This window comes from Oncorhynchus keta, unplaced genomic scaffold (genome assembly GCF_023373465.1).
Source record: "Oncorhynchus keta strain PuntledgeMale-10-30-2019 unplaced genomic scaffold, Oket_V2 Un_scaffold_2576_pilon_pilon, whole genome shotgun sequence".
Classification (NCBI taxonomy): Eukaryota; Metazoa; Chordata; class Actinopteri; order Salmoniformes; family Salmonidae; genus Oncorhynchus; species Oncorhynchus keta.
This window is the reverse complement of record NW_026290888.1, coordinates 106,612-130,000: the sequence shown is the minus strand read 5'-3', so window position 1 is coordinate 130,000 and position 23,389 is coordinate 106,612. Positions and strand designations below refer to the sequence as shown.

The following is a 23,389-nucleotide window of genomic DNA, read 5'->3' as shown; positions in this document are numbered from 1 at the left end:
TGAATAAGACTGAAATAAGACTGACTGAATGAGACTGACTGAAAAGACTGACTGACTGAATAAGATGAAATAAGACTGACTAAATAAGACTGACTGAATAAGACTGACTAAATAAGACTGACTGAATAAGACTAAATAAGACTGACTGAATAAGACTAAATAAGACTGACTGAATAAGACTAAATAAGACTGACTGAATAAGACTGACTGAATAAGACTGACTGAATAAGACTAAATAAGACTGACTGAATAAGACTGACTGAATAAGACTGAATAAGACTGACTGAATAAGACTAAATAAGACTGACTGAATAAGACTAAATAAGACTGACTGAATAAGACTGACTAAATAAGACTGACTGAATAAGACTGACTGAATAAGACTGAATAAGACTGACTGAATAAGACTAAATAAGACTGACTGAATAAGACTGACTGAATAAGACTGACTGAATAAGACTAAATAAGACTGACTGAATAAGACTGACTGAATAAGACTAAATAAGACTGACTGAATAAGACTGACTGAATAAGACTGACTGAATAAGACTAAATAAGACTGACTGAATAAGACTGACTAAATAAGACTGACTGAATAAGACTGACTGAATAAGACTGAATAAGACTGACTGAATAAGACTAAATAAGACTGACTGAATAAGACTGACTGAATAAGACTGACTGAATAAGACTGAATAAGACTGACTAAATAAGACTGACTGAATAAGACTAAATAAGACTGACTAAATAAGACTGACTGAATAAGACTGACTGAATAAGACTAAATAAGACTGACTGAATAAGACTGACTGAATAAGACTCACTGAATAAGACTGACTGAATAAGACTAAATAAGACTGACTGAATAAGACTGAAATAAGACTCACTGAATAAGACTGACTGAATAAGACTGAATAAGACTGACTGAATAAGACTAAATAAGACTGACTGAATAAGACTAAATAAGACTGACTGAATAAGACTGTCTGAATAAGACTAAATCAGACTGACTGAATAAGACTGACTGAATAAGACTAAATAATACTGACTGATTAAGACTGACTGAATAAGACTAAATGAGACTAACTGAATAAGACTGACTGAATAAGACTAAATAAGACTGACTGAATAAGAATGACTGAATAATACTAAATAAGACTGACTGAATAAGACTGACTGAATAAGACTAAATAAGACTGACTGAATAAGACTAAATAAGACTGACTGAATAAGACTAAATAAGACTGACTGAATAAGACTAGATAAGACTGACTGAATAAGATGAAATAAGACTGACTAAATAAGACTGACTGAATAATACTGACTGAATAAGACTGACTGAATAAGACTAAATAAGATTGACTGAATAAGACAAAATAAGACTGACTGAACAAGACTAAATAAGACTGACTAAATAAGACTGACTGAATAAGACTGACTGAATAAGACTAAATAAGACTGACTGAATAAGACTGACTGAATAAGACTGACTGAATAAGACTAAATAAGACTGACTGAATAAGACTAAATAAGACTGACTGAATGAGACTAAACAAGACTGACTGAATAAGACTGACTGAATAAGACTAAATAAGACTGACTGAATAAAACTAAATAAGACTGACTGAATAAGACGGACTGAATAAGACTAAATAAGAATGATTGAATACGACTGACTGAATAAGACTGACTGAATAAGACTGACTGAATAAGACTAAATAAGACTGACTAAATAAGACTGACTGAATAAGACTGACTGAATAAGACTAAATAAGACTGACTGAATAAGACTGACTGAATAAGACTAGCTGAATAAGACTGACTGAATAAGACTGAATAAGACTGACTGAATAAGACTAAATAAGACTGACTGAATAAGACTGACTGAATAAGACTGACTGAATAAGACTGAATAAGACTGACTAAATAAGACTGACTGAATAAGACTAAATAAGACTGACTGAATAAGACTGACTGAATAAGACTGACTGAATAAGACTGAATAAGACTGACTGAATAAGACTGAATAAGACTGAATAAGACTGACTGAATAAGACTAAATAAGACTGACTGAATAAGACTGACTGAATAAGACTAAATAAGACTGACTGAATAAGACTGACTGAATAAGACTAAATAAGACTGACTAAATAAGACTGACTGAATAAGACTAAATAAGACTGACTAAATAAGACTGACTGAATAAGACTGACTGAATAAGACTGAATAAGACTGACTGAATAAGACTGACTGAATAAGACTAAATAAGACTGACTGAATAAGACTAAATAAGACTGACTGAATAAGACTAAATAAGACTGACTGAATAAGACTGACTGAATAAGACTAAATAAGACTGACTGAATAAGACTAAATAAGACTGACTGAATAAGACTGACTGAATAAGACTGACTGAATAAGACTAAATAAGACTGACTGAAACTGACTAAATAAGACTGACTGAATAAGACTGAATAAGACTGACTGAATAAGACTGACGGAATAAGACTAAATAAGACTGACTGAATAAGACTGACTGAATAAGACTGAATAAGACTGAATAAGACTAAATAAGACTAAATAATACTGACTGAATAAGGACATGAGTCCTCACCTTTTCCCCCTGTCATCAGCCATTCTTAGCTCGGACAATCACCTGCCAGTCTGCCCAGCGCAATATCAACCCAGAACATATCGGACTGCTTCTCTCTACCACATCACCGGATTCCTGCCACTCCGGATCATTACAGCTAGCTAGCTGCAAACGACTGGCTACTGTTAGCTAACGGCTCCGTCCCGAAGCAAGCACCAGTTAGCCTTGAGCTAGCCTCGAGCTAGACCCATATACCAGAAAATTCTAGGGCTACAATACCTCCTTTGCCAATTTATTTTCGACACAGAGCCCCGCCGATCCATCACGACTGGACTGCCGACGTGATCGCCTGATGTGGTCTCAACAGGCTATTCTGTTACAATGTCGCTGCAGAACCATCTACTGGCCCCGGCCCACTAACTTTTCCAAACGCTGTGTCCCCTGCTCGCCTAGCGTAGTAGTGACTACCGAACGGCCCCAAACGGCACCCTGATTGCCTGCATCTGCATTCAAACGACCTATATATATATATGCCATTTAGCAGACGCTTTTATCCAAAGCGACTTACAGTCATGTGTGCATACATTCTACGTATGGGTGGTCCCGGGGATCGAACCCACTACCCTGGCGTTACAAGCGCCATGCTCTACCAACTGAGCCACAGAAGGACCTCCACTCATCACTGTCAAATGCTCCCTGAAACACTTCAGCGAGCAGGCATTTCTAATCGACCCGGCCCGGGTATCCTGGAAGGATATTGACCTCCTCCCGTCAGTAGAGGATGCCTGGTCATTCTTTAAAAATGCCTTCCTCACCATCTTAAATAAGCATGCCCCTTTCAAAAAATTTGGAACCAGGAACAGATATAGCCCTTGGTTCACTCCAGACCTGACTGCCCTCGACCAGCACAAAAACATCCTGTGGTGTTCTGCATTAGCATCGAATAGCCCCCGTGATATGCAACTCTTCAGGGAAGTTAGAAACCAATATACACAGACAGTCATGCTATTCAACTACAGTCTCCTACCAGAGGGAAAGGTAACATGCTATTCAACTAAAGCCAAGGCTTTTCAAACAGGAATATGCATCCTGTATTACAAACTCCAAAAATCCATGGAGAATAAGAGCACCTCCTCCCAGCTGGCTAGGAAACACTGTTAACACTGATAAATCTACGATAATAGAGAATTTCAAGAAGCATTTTTCTACTGCTGGCCATGCTTTCCACCTGGCTACCCCTACCCCGGTCAACAGCTATGCACCCCCAACAGCAAGTTGCCCAAGACTCCCCCATAACCCTCTTCTTCCGGACTCATATTGAGCATCTCCAATTCAAAATTAAATCTAGAATTTGCTTGCTTTCTATTTCACAACAAAACATCCTTCACTCACGCTGCCAAACATACCCTCGTAAAGCTGACTATCCTACCGATCCTTGACTTCAGCGATGTCATTTACAAAATAGCCTCCAACACACTACTCAGCAAATTGGATGCAGTCTATCAGAGTGCCATTCGTTTCGTCACCAAAGCCCCATACACTACCCACCACTGCTACCTGTATGCTCTCATTGGCTGTCCCTCGCTTCATATTCGTCGCCAAACCTACTGGCTCCAGGTCATCTATCTATCTTCTGCACATCTATCACTCCAGTGTTTAATTGATATATTGTAATTATTTAACCACTATGGCCTATTTATTGCCTTACCTCCCTTATCTTACCTCATTTGCACACAATGTATATATACTTTTTCTATTGTATTATTGACTGTATGTTTGTTTTGCTCCATCGTGTAATTCTGTGTTGTTGTTTGTGTCGCACTGCTTTGCTTTATCTTGGCCAGATCGCAGTTGTAAACGAGAACTTGTTCTCAACTGGCCTACCTGGTTAAATAAAGGGTTATATATATAATATATAATAATATATATAATATATACCTGGTTAAATAAAGGTGAAATAAAAGGGGAAAAAATGAATAAGGATGAATAGAATATGTATGCAAATTTAATAGAAGCTGAATGGAAACTGAATAGAAGCAGAGTAGTCTGAAGTTAGAATAGAGTTTTCATGATGCTGAGCACTGTGTGTGTGTGACCTCTGACCTCTTGCCGGGCGGTAGAGCATCAGTCACGGGCGGAGGAGAGTCATACTGTCTGATGATATCCTTGATGTTACTGCTGGGTACGATGTCTACCTGAGGCAACACTGATGACTTCACCACCTCAGCAGCAGGGGGAGCAGGACTGGTCACCACCGGGGCTACACATCACATAGGGAGAGAGAGGACTGGTCACCACTGGGGAGAGAGGACTGGTCACCACTGGGGAGAGAGGACTGGTCACCACTGGGGAGAGAGGACTGGTCACCACCGGGGAGAGAGGACTGGTCACCACTGGGGAGAGAGGACTGGTCATCACAGGGGAGAGAGGACTGGTCACCACTGGGGAGAGAGGACTGGTCACCACTGGGGAGAGAGGACTGGTCACCACTGGGGAGAGAGGACTGGTCACCACTGGGGAGAGAGGACTGGTCACCACTGGGGAGAGAGGACTGGTCACCACAGGGGAGAGAGGACTGGTCACCACTGGGGAGAGAGGACTGGTCACCACTGGGGAGAGAGGACTGGTCACCACTGGGGAGAGAGGACTGGAATGTCTGATTGTGGTATATATCATATAATGTCTGATTGTTATAAATCATATAATGTCTGATTGTGGTATATATCATATAATGTCTGATTGTTATAAATCATATAATGTCTGATTGTGGTATATATCATATAATGTCTGATTGTGGTATATATCATATAATGTCTGATTGTGGTATATATCATATAATGTCTGATTGTGGTATATATCATATAATGTCTGATTGTGGTATATATCATATAATGTCTGATTGTGGTATATATCATATAATGTCTGATTGTGGTATATATCATATAATGTCTGATTGTGGTATATATCATATAATGTCTGATTGTGGTATATATCATATAATGTCTGATTGTTATAAATCATATAATGTCTGATTGTGGTATATATCATATAATGTCTGATTGTGGTATATATCATATAATGTCTGATTGTGGTATATATCATATAATGTCTGATTGTGGTATATATCATATAATGTCTGATTGTTATAAATCATATAATGTCTGATTGTGGTATATATCATATAATGTCTGATTGTGGTATATATCATATAATGTCTGATTGTTATAAATCATATAATGTCTGATTGTTATATATCATATAATGTCTGATTGTGGTATATATCATATAATGTCTGATTGTGGTATATATCATATAATGTCTGATTGTTATATATCATATAATGTCTGATTGTGGTATAAATCATATAATGTCTGATTGTGGTATATATCATATAATGTCTGATTGTGGTATATATCATATAATGTCTGATTGTTATATATCATATAATGTCTGATTGTGGTATAAATCATATAATGTCTGATTGTGTCTGATTGTATATATCATATAATGTCTGATAAATCATATAATGTCTGATTGTATATATCATATAATGTCTGATTGTGGTATAAATCATATAATGTCTGATTGTGGTATATATCATATAATGTCTGATTGTGGTATATATCATATAATGTCTGATTGTTATAAATCATATAATGTCTGATTGTTATAAATCATATAATGTCTGATTGTGGTATATATCATATAATGTCTGATTGTGGTATATATCATATAATGTCTGATTGTGGTATATATCATATAATGTCTGATTGTGGTATATATCATATAATGTCTGATTGTGGTATATATCATATAATGTCTGATTGTGGTATATATCATATAATGTCTGATTGTTATATATCATATAATGTCTGATTGTGGTATATATCATATAATGTCTGATTGTGGTATATATCATATAATGTCTGATTGTTATATATCATATAATGTCTGATTGTGGTATATATCATATAATGTCTGATTGTCTGATTGTATATATCATATAATGTCTGATTGTTATAAATCATATAATGTCTGATTGTGGTATATATCATATAATGTCTGATTGTGGTATATATCATATAATGTCTGATTGTTATATATCATATAATGTCTGATTGTGGTATATATCATATAATGTCTGATTGTGGTATATATCATATAATGTCTGATTGTGGTATATATCATATAATGTCTGATTGTTATATATCATATAATGTCTGATTGTGGTATATATCATATAATGTCTGATTGTGGTATATATCATATAATGTCTGATTGTGGTATATATCATATAATGTCTGATTGTTATATATCATATAATGTCTGATTGTGGTATATATCATATAATGTCTGATTGTGGTATATATCATATAATGTCTGATTGTGGTATATATCATATAATGTCTGATTGTGGTATATATCATATAATGTCTGATTGTGGTATATATCATATAATGTCTGATTGTGGTATATATCATATAATGTCTGATTGTGGTATATATCATATAATGTCTGATTGTGGTATATATCATATAATGTCTGATTGTGGTATATATCATATAATGTCTGATTGTTATAAATCATATAATGTCTGATTGTGGTATAAATCATGTGATGTCTGATTGTTATAAATCATATGATGTCTGATTGTGGTATATATCATATAATGTCTGATTGTGGTATATATCATATAATGTCTGATTGTGGTATATATCATATAATGTCTGATTGTTATATATCATATAATGTCTGATTGTTATATATCATATAATGTCTGATTGTTATATTGTGGTATAAATCATATAATGTCTGATTGTGTCTGTATATATCATATAATGTCTGATTGTTATATATCATATAATGTCTGATTGTTATAAATCATATAATGTCTGATTGTTATATATCATATAATGTCTGATTGTTATATATCATATAATGTCTGATTGTTATAAATCATATAATGTCTGATTGTTATATATCATATAATGTCTGATTGTTATATATCATATAATGTCTGATTGTTATAAATCATATAATGTCTGATTGTTATATATCATATAATGTCTGATTGTGGTATATATCATATAATGTCTGATTGTTATATATCATATAATGTCTGATTGTTATAAATCATATAATGTCTGATTGTGGTATATATCATATAATGTCTGATTGTGGTATATATCATATAATGTCTGATTGTTATATATCATATAATGTCTGATTGTGGTATATATCATATAATGTCTGATTGTTATAAATCATATAATGTCTGATTGTTATATATCATATAATGTCTGATTGTGGTATATATCATATAATGTCTGATTGTGGTATATATCATATAATGTCTGATTGTTATAAATCATATAATGTCTGATTGTATATATCATATAATGTCTGATTGTGGTATATATCATATAATGTCTGATTGTGGTATATATCATATAATGTCTGATTGTGGTATATATCATATAATGTCTGATTGTGGTATATATCATATAATGTCTGATTGTTATATATCATATAATGTCTGATTGTGGTATATATCATATAATGTCTGATTGTTATATATCATATAATGTCTGATTGTGGTATATATCATATAATGTCTGATTGTTATATATCATATAATGTCTGATTGTGGTATATATCATATAATGTCTGATTGTGGTATATATCATATAATGTCTGATTGTGGTATATATCATATAATGTCTGATTGTGGTATATATCATATAATGTCTGATTGTGGTATATATCATATAATGTCTGATTGTGGTATATATCATATAATGTCTGATTGTGGTATATATCATATAATGTCTGATTGTGGTATATATCATATAATGTCTGATTGTTATATATCATATAATGTCTGATTGTTATATATCATATAATGTCTGATTGTTATAAATCATATAATGTCTGATTGTTATATATCATATAATGTCTGATTGTGGTATATATCATATAATGTCTGATTGTGGTATATATCATATAATGTCTGATTGTGGTATATATCATATAATGTCTGATTGTTATATATCATATAATGTCTGATTGTGGTATATATCATATAATGTCTGATTGTTATATATCATATAATGTCTGATTGTTATATATCATATAATGTCTGATTGTGGTATATATCATATAATGTCTGATTGTGGTATATATCATATAATGTCTGATTGTGGTATATATCATATAATGTCTGATTGTTATATATCATATAATGTCTGATTGTGGTATATATCATATAATGTCTGATTGTGGTATATATCATATAATGTCTGATTGTTATAAATCATATAATGTCTGATTGTTATATATCATATAATGTCTGATTGTTATATATCATATAATGTCTGATTGTTATATATCATATAATGTCTGATTGTGGTATATATCATATAATGTCTGATTGTAATGTCTGATTGTGGTATATATCATATAATGTATATATATCATATAATGTCTGATTGTTATATAATCATATAATGTCTGATTGTTATATATCATATAATGTCTGATTGTTATATATCATATAATGTCTGATTGTTATATATCATATAATGTCTGATTGTGGTATATATCATATAATGTCTGATTGTGGTATATATCATATAATGTCTGATTGTGGTATATATCATATAATGTCTGATATATATCATATAATGTCTGATTGTGGTATAATCATATAATGTCTGATTGTGGTATATATATAATGTCTGATATAATGTCTGATTGTTATATATCATATAATGTCTGATTGTGGTATATATCATATAATGTCTGATTGTTATATATCATATAATGTCTGATTGTTATATATCATATAATGTCTGATTGTTATATATCATATAATGTCTGATTGTTATATATCATATAATGTCTGATTGTTATATATCATATAATGTCTGATTGTTATATATCATATAATGTCTGATTGTTATATATCATATAATGTCTGATTGTTATATATCATATAATGTCTGATTGTGGTATATATCATATAATGTCTGATTGTTATATATCATATAATGTCTGATTGTTATATATCATATAATGTCTGATTGTGGTTGTGGTATATATCATATAATGTCTGATTGTGGTATATATCATATAATGTCTGATTGTTATATATCATATAATGTCTGATTGTGGTATATATCATATAATGTCTGATTGTTATAAATCATATAATGTCTGATTGTGGTATATATCATATAATGTCTGATTGTTATATATCATATAATGTCTGATTGTTATATATCATATAATGTCTGATTGTTATAATCATATAATGTCTGATTGTTATATATCATATAATGTCTGATTGTGGTATATATCATATAATGTCTGATTGTTATATATCATATAATGTCTGATTGTTATATATCATATAATGTCTGATTGTTATATATCATATAATGTCTGATTGTTATATATCATATAATGTCTGATTGTTATATATCATATAATGTCTGATTGTGGTATATATCATATAATGTCTGATTGTGGTATATATCATATAATGTCTGATTGTTATATATCATATAATGTCTGATTGTTATATATCATATAATGTCTGATTGTGGTATATATCATATAATGTCTGATTGTTATATATCATATAATGTCTGATTGTTATAAATCATATAATGTCTGATTGTGGTATATATCATATAATGTCTGATTGTTATATATCATATAATGTCTGATTGTGGTATATATCATATAATGTCTGATTGTGGTATATCTGATTGTGGTATATATCATATAATGTCTGATTGTTATATATCATATAATGTCTGATTGTGGTATATATCATATAATGTCTGATTGTTATATATCATATAATGTCTGATTGTTATATATCATATAATGTCTGATTGTTATATATCATATAATGTCTGATTGTGGTATATATCATATAATGTCTTGATTGTAATGTCTGTATATATCATATAATGTCTGATTGTTATATATCATATAATGTCTGATTGTGGTATATATCATATAATGTCTGATTGTGGTATATATCATATAATGTCTGATTGTTATAAATCATATAATGTCTGATTGTTATATATCATATAATGTCTGATTGTTATATATCATATAATGTCTGATTGTTATAAATCATATAATGTCTGATTGTGGTATATATCATATAATGTCTGATTGTGGTATATATCATATAATGTCTGATTGTGGTATATATCATATAATGTCTGATGGTGGTATAAATCATATAATGTCTGATTGTGGTATATATCATATAATATCTGATTGTTATATATCATATAATGTCTGATTGTTATATATCATATAATATCTGATTGTTATAAATCATATAATGTCTGATTGTGGTATATATCATATAATGTCTGATTGTTATATATCATATAATGTCTGATTGTTATATATCATATAATGTCTGATTGTGGTATATATCATATAATGTCTGATTGTGGTATATATCATATAATGTCTGATTGTTATATATCATATAATGTCTGATTGTTATATATCATATAATGTCTGATTGTGGTATATATCATATAATGTCTGATTGTGGTATATATCATATAATGTCTGATTGTGGTATATATCATATAATGTCTGATTGTGGTATATATCATATAATGTCTGATTGTGGTATATATCATGATTGTTATAAATCATATAATGTCTGATTGTTATAAATCATATAATGTCTGATTGTTATAAATCATATAATGTCTGATTGTGGTATATATCATATAATGTCTGATTGTTATATATCATATAATGTCTGATTGTTATATATCATATAATGTCTGATTGTGGTATATATCATATAATGTCTGATTGTTATATATCATATAATGTCTGATTGTGGTATATATCATATAATGTCTGATTGTGGTATATATCATATAATGTCTGATTGTGGTATATATCATATAATGTCTGATTGTGGTATATATCATATAATGTCTGATTGTGGTATATATCATATAATGTCTGATTGTGGTATATATCATATAATGTCTGATTGTGGTATATATCATATAATGTCTGATTGTTATAAATCATATAATGTCTGATTGTTATATATCATATAATGTCTGATTGTTATATATCATATAATGTCTGATTGTATATATATATCATATAATGTCTGATTGTGGTCATATAATGTCTGATATATCATATAATGTCTGATTGTTATAAATCATATAATGTCTGATTGTTATAAATCATATAATGTCTGATTGTGGTATATATCATATAATGTCTGATTGTTATATATCATATAATGTCTGATTGTGGTATATATCATATAATGTCTGATTGTTATAAATCATATAATGTCTGATTGTTATAAATCATATAATGTCTGATTGTGGTATATATCATATAATGTCTGATTGTGGTATATATCATATAATGTCTGATTGTGGTATATATCATATAATGTCTGATTGTTATAAATCATATAATGTCTGATTGTTATATATCATATAATGTCTGATTGTGGTATATATCATATAATGTCTGATTGTGGTATATATCATATAATGTCTGATTGTTATAAATCATATAATGTCTGATTGTGGTATATATCATATAATGTCTGATTGTGGTATATATCATATAATGTCTGATTGTTATATATCATATAATGTCTGATTGTGGTATATATCATATAATGTCTGATTGTGGTATATATCATATAATGTCTGATTGTGGTATAAATCATATAATGTCTGATTGTGGTATAAATCATATAATGTCTGATTGTTATATATCATATAATGTCTGATTGTGGTATATATCATATAATGTCTGATTGTGGTATATATCATATAATGTCTGATTGTGGTATATATCATATAATGTCTGATTGTTATATATCATATAATGTCTGATTGTGGTAAATATCATATAATGTCTGATTGTTATATATCATATAATGTCTGATTGTTATATATCATATAATGTCTGATTGTGGTAAATATCATATAATGTCTGATTGTTATATATCATATAATGTCTGATTGTTATATATCATATAATGTCTGATTGTGGTATATATCATATAATGTCTGATTGTTATATATCATATAATGTCTGATTGTGGTATATATCATATAATGTCTGATTGTTATATATCATATAATGTCTGATTGTGGTATATATCATATAATGTCTGATTGTTATATATCATATAATGTCTGATTGTTATATATCATATAATGTCTGATTGTTATATATCATATAATGTCTGATTGTTATATATCATATAATGTCTGATTGTTATATATCATATAATGTCTGATTGTGGTATATATCATATAATGTCTGATTGTGGTATATATCATATAATGTCTGATTGTTATATATCATATAATGTCTGATTGTGGTATATATCATATAATGTCTGATTGTTATATATCATATAATGTCTGATTGTGGTATATATCATATAATGTCTGATTGTGGTATATATCATATAATGTCTGATTGTGGTATATATCATATAATGTCTGATTGTTATATATCATATAATGTCTGATTGTTATAAATCATATAATGTCTGATTGTTATATATCATATAATGTCTGATTGTTATATATCATATAATGTCTGATTGTTATAAATCATATAATGTCTGATTGTTATATATCATATAATGTCTGATTGTGGTATATATCATATAATGTCTGATTGTGGTATATATCATATAATGTCTGATTGTTATATATCATATAATGTCTGATTGTGGTATATATCATATAATGTCTGATTGTTATATATCATATAATGTCTGATTGTTATATATCATATAATGTCTGATTGTTATATATCATATAATGTCTGATTGTTATATATCATATAATGTCTGATTGTTATATATCATATAATGTCTGATTGTGGTATATATCATATAATGTCTGATTGTTATATATCATATAATGTCTGATTGTTATATATATCATATAATGTCTGATTGTTATATATCATATAATGTCTGATTGTTATAAATCATATAATGTCTGATTGTTATAATCATATAATGTCTGATTGTGGTATATATCATATAATGTCTGATTGTGGTATATATCATATAATGTCTGATTGTGGTATATATCATATCATATAATATAATGTCTGATTGTTATATATCATATAATGTCTGATTGTTATAAATCATATAATGTCTGATTGTGGTATATATCATATAATGTCTGATTGTTATAAATCATATAATGTCTGATTGTGGTATATATAATGTCATATAATGTCTGATTGTGGTATATATCATATAATGTCTGATTGTTATATATCATATAATGTCTGATTGTTATAAATCATATAATGTCTGATTGTTATAAATCATATAATCATATAATGTCTGATTGTTATATATCATATAATGTCTGATTGTTATAAATCATATAATGTCTGATTGTTATATATCATATAATGTCTGATTGTGGTATATATCATATAATGTCTGATTGTTATATATCATATAATGTCTGATTGTTATAAATCATATAATGTCTGATTGTTATAAATCATATAATGTCTGATTGTTATAAATCATATAATGTCTGATTGTGGTATATATCATATAATGTCTGATTGTTATAAATCATATAATGTCTGATTGTTATATATCATATAATGTCTGATTGTGGTATAAATCATATAATGTCTGATTGTGGTATATATCATATAATGTCTGATTGTGGTATATATCATATAATGTCTGATTGTGGTATATATCATATAATGTCTGATTGTGGTATATATCATATAATGTCTGATTGTTATATATCATATAATGTCTGATTGTGGTATATATCATATAATGTCTGATTGTCATATAATGTATATATCATATAATGTCTGATTGTGGTATATATCATATAATGTCTGATTGTGGTATATATCATATAATGTCTGATTGTTATATATCATATAATGTCTGATTGTTATAAATCATATAATGTCTGATTGTTATAAATCATATAATGTCTGATTGTTATATATCATATAATGTCTGATTGTGGTATATATCATATAATGTCTGATTGTGGTATATCATATAATGTCTGATTGTGGTATATATCATATAATGTCTGATTGTGGTATATATCATATAATGTCTGATTGTTATAAATCATATAATGTCTGATTGTGGTATATATCATATAATGTCTGATTGTTATAAATCATATAATGTCTGATTGTTATATATCATATAATGTCTGATTGTGGTATATATCATATAATGTCTGATTGTGGTATATATCATATAATGTCTGATTGTGGTATATATCATATAATGTCTGATTGTTATAAATCATATAATGTCTGATTGTGGTATATATCATATAATGTCTGATTGTTATATATCATATAATGTCTGATTGTTATAAATCATATAATGTCTGATTGTGGTATATATCATATAATGTCTGATTGTTATAAATCATATAATGTCTGATTGTTATAAATCATATAATGTCTGATTGTTATAAATCATATAATGTCTGATTGTTATAAATCATATAATGTCTGATTGTTATAAATCATATAATGTCTGATTGTTGTATATCATATAATGTCTGATTGTTATAAATCATATAATGTCTACTTGTGGTATATATCATATAATGTCTGATTGTGTTATATATCATATAATGTCTGATTGTTATATATCATATAATGTCTGATTGTTATATATCATATAATGTCTGATTGTGGTATATATCATATAATGTCTGATTGTTATAAATCATATAATGTCTGATTGTGGTATATATCATATAATGTCTGATTGTTATAAATCATATAATGTCTGATTGTTATATATCATATAATGTCTGATTGTTATAAATCATATAATGTCTGATTGTGGTATATATCATATAATGTCTGATTGTGGTATATATCATATAATGTCTGATTGTGGTATATATCATATAATGTCTGATTGTTATATATCATATAATGTCTGATTGTTATAAATCATATAATGTCTGATTGTGGTATATATCATATAATGTCTGATTGTTATATATCATATAATGTCTGATTGTTATATATCATATAATGTCTGATTGTGGTATATATCATATAATGTCTGATTGTGGTATATATCATATAATGTCTGATTGTGGTATATATCATATAATGTCTGATTGTGGTATATATCATATAATGTCTGATTGTGGTATATATCATATAATGTCTGATTGTTATATATCATATAATGTCTGATTGTTATATATCATATAATGTCTGATTGTGGTATATATCATATAATGTCTGATTGTTATATATCATATAATGTCTGATTGTGGTATATATCATATAATGTCTGATTGTGGTATATATCATATAATGTCTGATTGTATAATGGTATATATCATATAATGTCTGATTATATATATATCATATAATGTCTGATTGTTATATATCATATAATGTCTGATTGTTATATATCATATAATGTCTGATTGTTATAAATCATATAATGTCTGATTGTTATATATCATATAATGTCTGATTGTTATATATCATATAATGTCATTGTTATAATCATATAATGTCTGATTGTGGTATATATCATATAATGTCTGATTGTGGTATATATCATATAATGTCTGATTGTGGTATATATCATATAATGTCTGATATATCATATAATGTATATATCATATAATGTCTGATTGTGGTATATATCATATAATGTCTGATTGTTATATATCATATAATGTCTGATTGTTATAAATCATATAATGTCTGATTGTGGTATAAATCATATAATGTCTGATTGTGGTATATATCATATAATGTCTGATTGTTATATATCATATAATGTCTGATTGTTATATATCATATAATGTCTGATTGTGGTATATATCATATAATGTCTGATTGTGGTATATATCATATAATGTCTGATTGTTATATATCATATAATGTCTGATTGTGGTATATATCATATAATGTCTGATTGTGGTATATATCATATAATGTCTGATTGTGGTATATATCATATAATGTCTGATTGTTATATATCATATAATGTCTGATTGTGGTATATATCATATAATGTCTGATTGTGTCTGATATATCATATAATGTCTGATTGTGGTATATATCATATAATGTCTGATTGTGGTATATATCATATAATGTCTGATTGTGGTATATATCATATAATGTCTGATTGTGGTATATATCATATAATGTCTGATTGTGGTATATATCATATAATGTCTGATTGTGGTATAAATCATATAATGTCTGATTGTTATAAATCATATAATGTCTGATTGTGGTATATATCATATAATGTCTGATTGTGGTATATATCATATAATGTCTGATTGTTATATATCATATAATGTCTGATTGTGGTATATATCATATAATGTCTGATTGTGGTATATATCATATAATGTCTGATTGTTATATATCATATAATGTCTGATTGTTATATATCATATAATGTCTGATTGTTATATATCATATAATGTCTGATTGTTATATATCATATAATGTCTGATTGTTATATATCATATAATGTCTGATTGTGGTATATATCATATAATGTCTGATTGTGGTATATATCATATAATGTCTGATTGTGGTATATATCATATAATGTCTGATTGTTATAAATCATATAATGTCTGATTGTTATATATCATATAATGTCTGATTGTTATATATCATATAATGTCTTGTTATAAATCATATAATGTCTGATTGTGGTATATATCATATAATGTCTGATTGTTATAAATCATATAATGTCTGATTGTGGTATATATCATATAATGTCTGATTGTTATATATCATATAATGTCTGATTGTTATAAATCATATAATGTCTGATTATGGTATATATCATATAATGTCTGATTGTTATAAATCATATAATGTCTGATTGTTATAAATCATATAATGTCTGATTGTTATAAATCATATAATGTCTGATTGTGGTATATATCATATAATGTCTGATTGTTATATATCATATAATGTCTGATTGTTATAAATCATATAATGTCTGATTGTTATAAATCATATAATGTCTGATTGTTATATATCATATAATGTCTGATTGTGGTATATATCATATAATGTCTGATTGTTATATATCATATAATGTCTGATTGTTATAAATCATATAATGTCTGATTGTTATATATCATATAATGTCTGATTGTTATAAATCATATAATGTCTGATTGTTATAAATCATATAATGTCTGATTGTTATAAATCATATAATGTCTGATTGTGGTATATATCATATAATGTCTGATTGTTATATATCATATAATGTCTGATTGTGGTATATATCATATAATGTCTGATTGTGGTATATATCATATAATGTCTGATTGTTATATATCATATAATGTCTGATTGTGGTATATATCATATAATGTCTGATTGTGGTATATATCATATAATGTCTGATTGTGGTATATATCATATAATGTCTGATTGTTATATATCATATAATGTCTGATTGTGGTATATATCATATAATGTCTGATTGTGGTATATATCATATAATGTCTGATTGTTATATATCATATAATGTCTGATTGTTATAAATCATATAATGTCTGATTGTGGTATATATCATATAATGTCTGATTGTTATATATCATATAATGTCTGATTGTTATATATCATATAATGTCTGATTGTGGTATATATCATATAATGTCTGATTGTTATAAATCATATAATGTCTGATTGTTATAAATCATATAATGTCTGATTGTGGTATATATCATATAATGTCTGATTGTTATATATCATATAATGTCTGATTGTGGTATATATCATATAATGTCTGATTGTTATAAATCATATAATGTCTGATTGTTATAAATCATATAATGTCTGATTGTGGTATATATCATATAATGTCTGATTGGTATAAATCATATAATGTCTGATTGTGGTATATATCATATAATGTCTGATTGTTATAAATCATATAATGTCTGATTGTTATATATCATATAATGTCTGATTGTGGTATATATCATATAATGTCTGATTGTGGTATATATCATATGATGTCTGATTGTGGTATAAATCATATAATGTCTGATTGTGGTATATATCATATAATGTCTGATTGTGGTATATATCATATGATGTCTGATTGTGGTATAAATCATATAATGTCTGATTGTGGTATATATCATATAATGTCTGATTGTGGTATATATCATATAATGTCTGATTGTGGTATAAATCATATAATGTCTGATTGTGGTATAAATCATATAATGTCATATAATCATATAATGTCTGATTGTTATATATCATATAATGTCTGATTGTGGTATATATCATATAATGTCTGATTGTGGTATATATCATATAATGTCTGATTGTTATATATCATATAATGTCTGATTGTTATATATCATATAATGTCTGATTGTTATATATCATATAATGTCTGATTGTTATATATCATATAATGTCTGATTGTGGTAAATATCATATAATGTCTGATTGTTATATATCATATAATGTCTGATTGTTATATATCATATAATGTCTGATTGTGGTAAATATCATATAATGTCTGATTGTTATATATCATATAATGTCTGATTGTGGTAAATATCGTATAATGTCTGATTGTTATATATCATATAATGTCTGATTGTGGTAAATATCATATAATGTCTGATTGTTATATATCATATAATGTCTGATTGTTAAATATCATATAATGTCTGATTGTTATATATCATATAATGTCTGATTGTTATATATCATATAATGTCTGATTGTGGTATATATCATATAATGTCTGATTGTTATATATCATATAATGTCTGATTGTGGTATATATCATATAATGTCTGATTGTGGTATATCTTATAATGTCTGATTGTTATATATCATATAATGTCTGATTGTGGTAAATATCATATAATGTCTGATTGTTATAAATCATATAATGTCTGATTGTGGTATATATCATATAATGTCTGATTGTTATATATCATATAATGTCTGATTGTGGTATATATCATATAATGTCTGATTGTGGTATATATCATATAATGTCTGATTGTTATATATCATATAATGTCTGATTGTTATAAATCATATAATGTCTGATTGTTATAAATCATATAATGTCTGATTGTGGTATATATCATATAATGTCTGATTGTGGTATATATCATATAATGTCTGATTGTTATAAATCATATAATGTCTGATTGTTATATATCATATAATGTCTGATTGTTATAAATCATATAATGTCTGATTGTGGTATAAATCATATAATGTCTGATTGTTATAAATCATATAATGTCTGATTGTGGTATATATCATATAATGTCTGATTGTGGTATATATCATATAATGTCTGATTGGTATATATCATATAATGTCTGATTGGTATAAATCATATAATGTCTGATTGTGGTATATATCATATAATGTCTGATTGGTATATATCATATAATGTCTGATTGGTATAAATCATATAATGTCTGATTGTGGTATATATCATATAATGTCTGATTGTGGTATATATCATATAATGTCTGATTGTTATATATCATATAATGTCTGATTGGTATAAATCATATAATGTCTGATTGGTATATATCATATAATGTCTGATTGGTATAAATCATATAATGTCTGATTGTGGTATATATCATATAATGTCTGATTGTTATAAATCATATAATGTCTGATTGTTATATATCATATAATGTCTGATTGTGGTATAAATCATATAATGTCTGATTGTGGTATATATCATATAATGTCTGATTGGTATATATCATATAATGTCTGATTGGTATAAATCATATAATGTCTGATTGTGGTATATATCATATAATGTCTGATTGTTATATATCATATAATGTCTGATTGTTATATATCATATAATATCTGATTGTGGTATATATCATATAATGTCTGATTGTGGTATATATCATATAATGTCTGATTGTGGTATATATCATATAATGTCTGATTGTTATAAATCATGTGATGTTATTAATGAATGAATTACCAAACTTCCTTGCAGGTTCCTTGTTGATGGGGATGGCTGGAGACTTCTGATGAGGAAGCGCGTCTTTACCTGCGGTCTTGGCCTGAGGAGGAGGGAGCCACACAACACACACCTGAAGTCCTAACATCCTGCAGATACACCACAGTCAACCTGAAGTCCTAACGTCCTGCAGATACACCACAGTCAACCTGAAGTCCTAACGTCCTGCAGATACACCACAGTCAACCTGAAGTCCTAACATCCTGCAGATACACCACAGTCAACCTGAAGTCCTAACGTCCTGCAGATACACCACAGTCAACCTGAAGTCCTAACGTCCTGCAGATACACCACAGTCAACCTGAAGTCCTAACGTCCTGCAGATACACCACAGTCAACCTGAAGTCCTAACATCCTGCAGATACACCACAGTCAACCTGAAGTCCTAACATCCTGACCTGCAGATACACCACAGTCAACCTGAAGTCCTAACGTCCTGCAGATACACCACAGTCAACCTGAAGTCCTAACATCCTGACCTGCAGATACACTACAGTCAACCTGAAGTCTTAACATCCTGACCTGCAGATACACCACAGTCAACCTGAAGTCCTAACATCCTGCAGATACACCACAGTCAACCTGAAGTCCTAACATCCTGCAGATACACCACAGTCAACCTGAAGTCTTAACATCCTGACCTGCAGATACACCACAGTCAACCTGAAGTCCTAACATCCTGACCTGCAGATACACCACAGTCAACCTGAAGTCCTAACATCCTGCAGATACACCACAGTCAACCTGAAGTCCTAACGTCCTGACCTGCAGATACACCACAGTCAACCTGAAGTGTTACCTGGGCAGGTACACCACAGTCAACCTGAAGTCCTAACATCCTGCAGATACACCACAGTCAACCTGAAGTCCTAACATCCTGACCTGCAGATACACCACAGTCAACCTGAAGTGTTACCTGGGCAGGTACACCACAGTCAACCTGAAGTCCTAACATCCTGCAGATACACCACAGTCAACCTGAAGTCCTAACATCCTGCAGATACACCACAGTCAACCTGAAGTCCTAACGTCCTGCAGATACACCACAGTCAACCTGAAGTCCTAACGTCCTGCAGATACACCACAGTCAACCTGAAGTGTTACCTGGGCAGGTACACCACAGTCAACCTGAAGTGTTACCTGGACAGGTACACCACAGTCAACCTGAAGTGTTACCTGGGCAGGTACACCACAGTCAACCTGAAGTGTTACCTGGGCAGGTACACCACAGTCAACCTGAAGTGTTACCTGGGCAGGTACACCACAGTCAACCTGAAGTGTTACCTGGGCAGGTACACCACAGTCAACCTGAAGTGTTACCTGGGCAGGTACACCACAGTCAACCTGAAGTGTTACCTGGGCAGGTACACCACAGTCAACCTGAAGTGTTACCTGGGCAGGTACACCACAGTCAACCTGAAGTGTTACCTGGGCAGGTACACCACAGTCAACCTGAAGTCCTAACATCCTGCAGGTACACCACAGTCAACCTGAAGTGTTACCTGGGCAGGTACACCACAGTCAACCTGAAGTCCTAACGTCCTGCAGATACACCACAGTCAACCTGAAGTCCTAACATCCTGCAGATACACCACAGTCATCCTGAAGTCCTAACATCCTGCAGATACACCACAGTCAACCTGAAGTCCTAACATCCTGACCTGCAGATACACCACAGTCATCCTGAAGTCCTAACATCCTGCAGATACACCACAGTCAACCTGAAGTCCTAACATCCTTCAGATACACCACAGTCAACCTGAAGTCCTAACATCCTGCAGATACACCACAGTCAACCTGAAGTCCTAACATCCTGCAGATACACCACAGTCAACCTGAAGTCTTAACATCCTGCAGATACACCACAGTCAACCTGAAGTCCTAACATCCTGCAGATACACCACAGTCAACCTGAAGTCCTAACATCCTGCAGATACACCACAGTCAACCTGAAGTCCTAACATCCTGACCTGCAGATACACCACAGTCATCCTGAAGTCCTAACATCCTTCAGATACACCACAGTCAACCTGAAGTCCTAACATCCTTCAGATACACCACAGTCAACCTGAAGTCCTAACATCCTGCAGGTACACCACAGTCAACCTGAAGTCCTAACATCCTGCAGATACACCACAGTCAACCTGAAGTCCTAACATCCTGCAGATACACCACAGTCAACCTGAAGTCCTAACATCCTGCAGATACACCACAGTCAACCTGAAGTGTTACCTGGGCAGGTACACCACAGTCAACCTGAAGTGTTAACTGGGCAGGTACACCACAGTCAACCTGAAGTGTTAACTGGGCAGATACACCACAGTCAACCTGAAGTGTTACCTGGGCAGGTACACCACAGTCAACCTGAAGTGTTACCTGGGCAGGTACACCACAGTCAACCTGAAGTGTTACCTGGGCAGATACACCACAGTCAACCTGAAGTGTTACCTGGGCAGGTACACCACAGTCAACCTGAAGTGTTACCTGGGCAGGTACACCACAGTCAACCTGAAGTGTTACCTGGGCAGGTACACCACAGTCAACCTGAAGTCCTAACATCCTGCAGATACACCACAGTCAACCTGAAGTGTTACCTGGGCAGGTACACCACAGTCAACCTGAAGTCCTAACATCCTGCAGATACACTACAG

At 29.9% G+C, this 23,389-nt stretch overlaps 1 protein-coding gene across 1 annotated transcript in view; it reads right to left on the bottom strand.

Moving 5' to 3' along the window:
* The window catches only part of LOC127928278 (unconventional myosin-XV-like), a 55,969-nt gene extending 34,758 nt beyond the window's left edge, over positions 1 to 21,211 (bottom strand). The window contains exons 1-3 of the mRNA XM_052515437.1: positions 21,197 to 21,211; positions 20,700 to 20,781; positions 4,697 to 4,853 (exon numbers count right to left, since the gene is read on the bottom strand). Coding sequence (XP_052371397.1) covers positions 4,697 to 4,853; positions 20,700 to 20,781; positions 21,197 to 21,211 — 254 coding nt within the window. The remainder of the gene's footprint in view (positions 1 to 4,696; positions 4,854 to 20,699; positions 20,782 to 21,196) is intronic.
* Positions 21,212 to 23,389: the final 2,178 nt, after the last annotated feature.